General features: G+C 41.2%; 1 protein-coding gene across 6 annotated transcripts in view; it reads right to left on the bottom strand.

Moving 5' to 3' along the window:
• The window catches only part of AW554918 (expressed sequence AW554918), a 298,592-nt gene continuing 289,044 nt past the window's right edge, over positions 1 to 9,548 (bottom strand). For all 6 annotated transcript variants that reach the window (XR_003952505.1, XM_006525833.4, XM_017317879.2 and 3 more), the window contains one exon: positions 1 to 3,705. Coding sequence is in view for 5 of the 6 variants with exons in the window: in XM_006525833.4 (XP_006525896.3) it covers positions 3,501 to 3,705 (205 nt within the window). In the remaining variant the exon portion in view is untranslated. The remainder of the gene's footprint in view (positions 3,706 to 9,548) is intronic.

Here is a 9,548-nt window from a genome sequence, read left to right as displayed (position 1 = left end):
GAAAGTCTGAATAGCATGAATTTATTATGATGATTTAACATTTCTAGCACTTGAGTTAAAAACGCCCCTCCATAAATAACTGTCCGTGGAAAATACAGAAAATTTATACAGTTTACCATTTCCCAATGCTACATAAGCCCAACAGGTTAAAATCTCAGAGTAGGTCTGAAAAACTGGGGGCTCACCTAATCTCACTGGGACACACATGGTCTCCCTCATCTCAGCAGCCTCCTGGCCACCTCAGGACCTAAAGCTGAAAAGGGTGTGGAGGGGAGGGTGGGCAGCACCTGGGGAAAAGAAAGAGGGAGCTTTGGGTGGGAGTCCACTGCGAGCAACTGTGTATGCTAGTGCTAGCTTGGTGTCAGCCAATCAGGTATCAGACTACAGAGGAGGGGAGTGGGTGTCAGCTCTGGAATGAGGCTGTCTGGCCAACCACCTCTGTACTTCTCTAACACTAACACTGCTTCCTGCCTTTGGGCTATTGGTTGCTCCATGTTCAAAGGAGATGTGTCTCTATGCCCTCCAACTGCCAGCTTCACGTTCTTGGGAACTTTGACTTTCCCATTCTGGGTTTTCTCTGGTCTAGGTGTTTAGGGCTAGGTTATCAGGTCAGGCCTAAAATCTGCAGGTAGAGTTATCATTCTCAGAAGCTATCAGTAACTCACCTGCATATCTGTATGTTGCAAATGGTGAAGTTGGCTTCTCCAACATAGCACATGTTAGTCTGGCTACCTGGAACTCTAATAAGAAAGACAAAAGTACCCAGTACAATGTGTCATAATGAGGAGGCCATAACAGAGGCTTTGGACTTGCCACATGGCCAGTCTTTTGATACTGCAACATGATGACATGATTTATTATATACAATATTCATGTTTGAGAGCTGCACAATCAAGTTACACACAAAAAAGTGAAAAATAAAAATAACAACAACACAACTCAAAAAGTTTTAAGTAAATTTACAATTTTGTGTTAGGCCACATTCACAGCTATCCTTGACCATATGTGGCCCATAGGCTATGGTTGGGCATATCTGCAAATCTTCCTAGAGCCAGCAGTACACAGTGCCAAGTACATAAGGAAAATTTCACCAAGTGGTAACAACTTAGTCTCAAGTTATTCACCCTGAAGGACCTGGAAAGAGAAGTGTGTCATTGGGACATGTCTAACAGTAGCAAGTCACAATGGGGAGCAAAGGAGACAAGGTAATAGGGGCAGATGATGCAGCAGAAGGACATGGGGCCAGAGACAGAGAGCTTCTCTAGGGCTGTGCCCCTTGTCCTGTGAGCCCTGGGGAGTGCAGTTTTCAGTAGGGGAGTTAGAAATCTTAAGTCTGGAAGAAAATGTCAGCCATTGCAGATAAGGGACTGTGGAGGGAGCAGCAGAAGTGTCCCATGGCCCACCATCTCCAGTTCTCTCTTCTGGCCCTCTTTTTCTCCTTTATGAGAGAGCTGCGTGCCAAGGCTGCAAATAGAATTAGGCATGGTTCCTTTCCTTCCTTTTTCCCACTGCTCTCGTGTGCTACCAATCCATGTGGCTGATAAATAATGACTGGACAGTAGAAAAGAGTTTCTGAGAGTTTGGACATTGACTCAAAATAGGAAAGAGAAATAAAGAAAAGAACAATGACCCCCACATCCTCCTCTGGGTTTGAACTGCTCCTATCTGGTGACCTTGGTGAATCTTGTTAAACCAAATTTTCATTATTGAGTGCAGTTTTGCTTTGAAGAAACATCTAGGGGCTGGCCAAAGAAGTCCCAACCAACTACTGAAGAGAGCATTATCAGGGGAGCCCCATGGCTTCTCCTTTCTTCCCATCCTTCTGTGGGATAGGCTACCATCAGTTCAAACCCCAATACTCTACAACAACACATCTATCTCAAAGGAAATTTAATACAGATTAAAATGTTAACATATACCATTCACTCAATAACAAAGTCACTAGGTTTTACATTTGTGTGTGTGTATGTGTGTGTGCACATAGAAATGCCTGCAGGAGAAAGAAGGCAACTGGTAGGGCCATGAAGTATGAAAAGTGTGCTGACTGATGCTCCCCTGAAAATTCTTTTTTTCTCTTCCAAACTTCCCATGCTGGTGAAAAAGCAATTAAATTCTATTCACTGGCATGCCACTGCAAAAAAGCTTTAGTGTTTAGGCTGTTTATAACTCTTCTACAGGTAAATGATCTTCTTAAAGAGATCTGATTCTCTTTCTTTTCCCTTTGGAGACATAATGGAGTAGTGAGACTATTGATGCTCAAACAGCGACTATAGTTATAGCAGGTCTAAAGAAATAGGTATTGTTAAGCTGTCTTTGACACACAAGATAGAGAAAAGATGTTTCTGGAAATGCAACTGAGAAAATGGCCATTTCTACCACTCCAAAGTCATATCCTAAAGGTGCTTTGAAGTGGAATAAGCCTGTTCTAGTTATTCTCAGGGTGACTTTGAAAAGGAAATTGGAATCTGCAATGAACTTTCCATTTCCAAAGGGAATGACTACAAGTAATTAGTCCTGCCCTTGCATTTGCCTCAGAGGAAGAGTATGAGATAGGGAGGCTCAAAGGGAGGGGAGCCTGAGTAGACTCAAAAGGACTGAGCTCAGCCTGAAGAGAAAAGATTTAGATCTGGGTCAAGGATAATCAGCAGAGCTTACTTAGACTCAGTGCATCCATGGGTGCTCAGAGTAGGACTATTCATCCTTATGCCGTGAGGTGGGGGCAGAAGGAGCCTGCCAACCTGCAGCCTCTTGATACCACTCTCTCTCTAGTGCCATCTTCCTCAGACACAACCACAGATTGTACAAGAACCACCGACATTGAGGTCAACAAAAAACATCCACCATGGGACACTAGAGAGGTGGTTGCCTGGATACTGGTAAATTTCCCCAGGCAGCCATTCCCACATGTGGTTAGTTTAATGCCACTCTCTGGTTGGGAACTTCCCTCTAAGTCACTAAGCCTTTTGGTTTAAGGGGTGGCAATGACCAGGTTGATGATCACTATGACCCACAAGTATTGGTCCCATGTAAGATGATACTAGGGTCATCAACTTCAATTTCAGAATGAAGAGCCACATTTAGCGTTAGTGAGGAAAGAAGTGCCTTTCTGAAGTGGTCTCTTTCATATTTAAGAGGTCTGTCAATGGGAAAGTTTTTCCTTCTGTAAAGAGTCAACTTTTTGCAGTAGTAAATTGAAAACACTCTTAAAAACGACACTAGACATTCATGGAGTCTGCCACACAGAAAGTATCCTAAATTTCCAATTTCTGTTTGGTATAGAAAAGATCCTACCCCTAGGCGACCTCCTTTCTGCTGACTGGTCTGACAAAAAACCACCCTGATTTATTAGAATGGTTTCTATATTCAATACCATAAAAGGGTGCCAGCAAGAGGTCTCCATGAAAGGAGAGACTTGGCTACTTTCCAATTTAACATCCTACATCAATATGGAAAGGAACCCAAATATTTCCTGTGGAAATTCTGTAGTATGTGCTTCAGAGTCATATGAAAAATATGTCTTCCAGAATCTGATTCTCCTCCAGATCTTCGGGGCTCCTACGGGTCCCCACTTTCTTCCAGATAGATTTCTGAGGGGTAGGTCGGAGAGTACTCCATGTCCCTGCTGCTCTGGAGGGATGGGGCTGAGATTTGGGAGCAGAATTTGGGCTCAGAGATTGAACCAAATCCAAAAGAGATGTCTCATACCTGTAAGACAGCCAGAGAAAACAGGGTTAGAGAGAGCACTAGAACACTGGGATACAAAACCCCTCAGAGGTACCCAGGCCAAGAATTTGACCACAGAGCTCAACACAGGGAAACTTTAGGGGGAAAAGCCCCAGGAAGGGTTTGAGCATCTGATTTTATAAGTGAGGAAACTGAGGTCCATAAAGATGAGTCAAGGGTTTGAACCAAGGCCCCTTTGACTTCCTAGAGTAATATATTCAGTTTTTCTGTCAAGATTAACATATACAATAGTGGTGACATATGTCTTTATTCCTAGCAATGGGGGGAGAGGGATGCAGAGGCAGTAAGTTTGAGGCCAGTATGGTTGACATAGTAAGTTCCAGACCAGCCTAGTCTACATAGTGAGATCAGAGCCTGAAGGAACAACCATCCAGAGTCTGCCCCACTTGGGGATTTACCCCATAAACAACCACCAAACCCAGTCACTAGGCAGATGCCAACAAGGGCCTGCTGCCAGGAGCCTGATATAGCTGTCTCCTGCAAGGCTCTGCCAGTGCCTGGCAAATACAGAAGTGGATGCTCACAGTCATCCATTGGATGGAGCACAAGGTCCCCAATGAAGGAGCCAGAGAAATACTCAGGGAGCTGAAGAGGACTGAAGCCCCATAGGAGGAACATCAATATGAACTAACAGGTAAACTCAGAGCTCCTTGGAACTATACCACCAATTAAAGAAAACACATGGTGGAACTTGTGGCTCTAGCTATATATGTAGCAGAGGATGGCCTAATCGGTCATCAATGAAAGGAGATGCCCTTGGTCCTGTGAAGGCTCTAGGCCCCAGTATAGGGGAATGCCAGGACCAGGAATAGGAGTGGGTAGGTTGGGGAGCAGGGGGAGGGGGAAGGGGATAGGGGATTTTTAGAGGGGAAACTAGGAAAGGGGATAACATTTGAAATGTAAATAAAGAAATATCTAATAATAATAAAAAAGAAAAATACTAAGAAATACAAAAAAATTAATAATAAGGCAAAGATAGCAAAAGAGAAAGATTGACACCTCAACTATGTATTACTTTTATAGGCTATTAGTAGCTGTAATCATGCTATCTTTTTCTTCAATGAATTAATCTAATTTATGAATTTACATTAATCTAATATATCAATACCCACTTTTATGTATCTGCTGTTAAGCAAAATACAAATTAATTCCTGTCTTTGGGTTTGTGAAGAGACACCATGACCAAGGCAACTCTTATAAAGGAAAACATTTAATCAGGGCTCGCTTACAGCTTCAGAGGCTTAGTCCACTCTCACCATGGTAGAAGCATTGCAGCATCCAGGCAGATATGATGATGGAGAAAGACCTGAGAGTTCTACATCCTGATCTGTAGACTTTAAAAGGAGACTATCCCCTTGGGCATAACTGGTTCATATACAAGATTTCAAAGCCTGCTCCAGCAGTGACATACTTCATCCATCAAGTCCATACCTACTCCAATACAGCCACATCTCTTAATAGTGCCACCCCTCTCTATTGGTCATGCATTCAAACACATGAGTCTACAGGGGCCACATTTATTCAAACCACTACACTTCCTATGTGATATCACATTAAGTACCAGAAAACAAGTGCCATTATCAGTCCAGATTATATGAATGTGGTTCAGTATGATGAAATAATATGGTAGAGACTATAGAGTTGGTTAGCTTGTCTTATGGCTGTTTGGTATCTGAATAATATTATAAATCCCTTACCCAGATTTACAAAAAAAATTCCTTGAAACATATTGGTCTGTCTGTGTTTCAGCCACAGACGTGAATTCCATTGCTTCCGAATGGCAGAGAGTCTGTGCTCCTGACTTTTCTAGGTACATAGCTGACTTTATGAGCTTCATTATAGCAGCGTGATGAGCAAAAAGCTTGTTTGGTCTGTTCTGCTAGTCCCATCTTGATCTGTGCTGATATGGAACTAATTCTATTCCTATAAAGCTAGATATAACTAGAGCCTTACTTTCCATTTGCTTGCTCCTGATCTAACAAGATGCAGGCACAAAACTTCAGAGAGGACACAACCTACACTGATTTGACTTGGCTCCATACTGCCAATTTTAGAGCCAGTCTGACAGGGTGTGCTAGAATAGTACAAAGACAAATTATTTCTAGGTTCATTCCATAGGCTGCTCTGGATGGGAAGCCCCTCCCCACAGGCTACCCCAATAAGAAACCACTCTCCCTTAGTTGCCCATGATGAAAAGCATCTCTCCATTCACTGACCCAAAGGAGAAGAACTTCTCTATAGGCTGTTAAGATGAATCATCATGATGACAGAGATTTCCTTCCCCTTTCTGATGTTTTGTAATTTCATTAAACCTCTCTTAGTTTCATTTTTATTACCAACCCAGTCAGGATTCAATCCTTAGCTTCCATCTCTTAGGTGATTTTATCCATTCTTATGGCTAGCATCTACATGTCAATGACTACCAAAGGCAGGTAAACAACACTGGTCTTAAGTTCCAGAATCATACAGTCAACTGATACCTGATACTTTTATTCAGATGTGTGTGGGAAACCACATGTGCCATTACAGAGTGGTGCTGGCTACTGCTGGCCACCACAAATAAGTTTGGACAAACAACCAATGTGTACATATGCAGTAAAGCTTTTTGCCAAGACACTGCCTGGCCCAGGCATGATAATGAGGTTTTGAGAGTATAACCAATCAGATGTGAGACATGCAAATGAGGTATGATAATGAGGTTCTGTGAGGTACTGAGAGAGAGTAACCAATCAGATGAGGAACATGCAAATGAGGCATAGTGCATAACCAATCCGGGTGTGAGACACGCCTCTCCTAGGCCTACATAAGCAGCACCAGTTCTGGGATCAGGGTCTCTTTGCCTCTGCAATCAAGCTCTCCCAATAAACGTGTGCAGAAGGATCCTGTTGCAGCGTCGTTATTGCTGGCCATTCCGGCAATAATGATGTGCAACAGGAATTTCAAGCAACTATGTAGAGCAGCTCACAACCCTCTATGACTCCAGCTCCAGAGGAATCCAATGCTTCTGGTCTCTGCAGGCACCTGCATTTATTTGCACATATCCATATGCATGCACACATATACATAATTAAAAATAATAGAAATAAATCTTAGAAAACCCTGTTATTCTCGATCCCTACCTGAACCTGCATGAGTTGTAGTCTCTATTTCAGAGGGTCTTCCAGATCTTTCTTGCTCTCTTTGTCCATGGTTGTTTTTATTTAAGTATCACTATCTCAAAACTGGTCTTCCAAAACGACTATAATTTCATAAACATTTTGTTTTATGACATTTTATTTTACTTTAATTACTTTTGTCCCCTTCAATAATATGTGATTTGCTGTGATTAGAAAATATCACCACAGGCCATTTTACATATACGTACTTCTTTCCCTTATAGTTTTTGGTTGAATTTATTAGAACCACTATCAGACCTATAGCAAATACTAATGTCAAAACAATTCAATGTTTTATAATAGTTATCAAAGGAGATTTTTTTTTCCTTCAGGAAAAATCGAGAGTCAGTTCTGAATTTACACAAAATTATGACAAACCAAGCAAACAAAAAAAATGGAAATAAGAAGTCTTTATCATTGCTAAATCTCTGAACTACTGTCACAGGTCAGGGTGTTCATCCTTTACTTTTGAGAAAAATTCATGGAACTGATGATGTTAAATCTGTGAAAACAAAGGAATTTCACTACCAGCACTACTGATTCAATAACACACAGTAAATCCAAATGTTTTCCCTTACAGTAGCTGCTTCTCAACAACACAATGAATTAAATGCCTTGCATTTTCACAAGATCTGTAAATTCTCTTCTTCAACATAAATACTCTCAGCTGTAGCTCATCAGACTCCACTATAGGTTGTACTGAATAAGCGTTATCTCAACTATTTTGAAAATATTCTTGTCTCTGGCTGTTCCACACAAGTTATCCACAGGGTTGACCAGCCTTTATTCATTGTCACTCTCTCCAACTCTAACGTCAGTTGTGCCGTAAAAGCTAAAAGAAAAACATCATAAATAATTTGACTCTCTGACCATTGATGCTCCTGCTGGAGCCAGTCAGTCAACATTGGGGGAGTGAGGATGATTATATGAAAGGCAGAAAGAAGATGGAAGAGACAGATATGGGAGGGCTGCTGGTCAATACCATGCCAGTAACAAGTGTATTTTCTCAGTGCCTTTTAAAGGCAAGCAACACAAAGGTTCACCAACTCCAGGAAGATAAACACCACAAATGCTTATAAAGTGAATTTATGGTATACAATATCTATGTTTGACTAAGGCCATTTCCTTCTGACTGGGAGAGTCTCTTAGGGATATATGTATATGTGGAGGAACTTGGCAGGATAAAATGCACATCTTAATTAACTAAAAAAAGATGTCAGCAGACTCATTCATGATTAATTATAAGCAAGAAGTCAGTCAAACAAGTCCAGATGTGCTCTCCACATGTCCCCCTTTTTTATCTATACAAGTTGAAGCTGTCTCAGTTGTTGGCACAGAAATTCTGTGCCTGTCTTAGGCATCCCCTCAAGATGGATGGACCTTACCAGTCATCAGTACATGAATCTTACCATTCATACCCTGTCTTAGGTTGATCCACCTCTGAGAGAATCTTATCTTTTATTTAATCTATAAGAGGCACTTTATCAGTCATGGAGCAGAAAGTTGTGCTTGTCTTAGGTTGCCATCTGAAAACACAGCCCTTACCCATCATTGGCACATGAATAATCTTACAGATGACCTGTCTTAGGTTGAGAAGGTTTTCAGTACGATCTTACCAGTCATTAAGCACCAACTTCTGCTAGGGAAGACATTGGAGCTCCAACTCATGTAACTCTACTTTGGCATCTGTAACAGCTTTGGTTTCTTTCAAAAGAACAGGTAATAGACATGCCATAAAAAGGATCATAAAGTCAAGCCCTGCTCTGTCCAATAGGGGAGAAGAAAATGAGGACCATGAAGGAAAAACAGTCTGTAGTTTTTTTCAGAATATCAGTTGCAATGCTAGCAGCATCAAAAGACAAAGGCTTTGTGTTTCTTAAACTTATAACCTCCTTATGCAGGCTAATAAATCTAAAGAAATATTAGTATTATGCCATATAACTTAAAGGTGCCTTTTTACTTTGGTCCGATTATGCTGACTCTCCTTATAGATTTTTTGGAGTTATACAAATCCATATGTAGGGAGAAAGACATTCCAAGAGGCTTCTAACTTTCATTCTTTGTACCTTATCTCCCATTATCTACAGTCTATTGTTTAATGAGTCAATTCTTTGTTCTCAGCACCTACATCCTCTTGTATGCTCGGGGCATTGGTTACATTCTCTGCAGGATGATTAACTAAACTAGCTGTTTGTATCTCTTGCTGAAGCTCACGCAGGAGTAGTAGCACTGGCTATGAGAGTTGTGAGAGCAACAACACCGACAGTGATCAGCCCAACCATATGTTTGCTCCTTGCCAGAGCATGATCTAATTCTTCCAATATTTGTAAGCCTTTTTCAGAATACAGAGGTTCAGATAATTTACAGGAATCATAATAAAAGCTGGTTGTTGTACTACCATTACAGATTGACCATCATACAGTACAGAAACAATTGGACAAAAGACAATTAAAACAAGAAACACTGAACTCATTATCAACACCAATAACAAAGGTAACATTCCCAACTAGTAAAAGATTAGGTGAGGGTAACACAGGATGTCAGCATGAAGTCACCCCAAGTTAACTCCAGAAGTGCTCCCTACATGCTCTTCTCAGCTTCAGATACTCAAAGTGCTCTTGCTTTAAACATATACCACACTGCACTGCA

Source organism: Mus musculus, chromosome 18, assembly GCF_000001635.26.
Source record: "Mus musculus strain C57BL/6J chromosome 18, GRCm38.p6 C57BL/6J".
Classification (NCBI taxonomy): domain Eukaryota; kingdom Metazoa; phylum Chordata; class Mammalia; order Rodentia; family Muridae; genus Mus; species Mus musculus.
The sequence above is the reverse complement of the archived record's forward strand: the minus strand, read 5'-3'. Positions and strand labels throughout refer to the sequence as shown.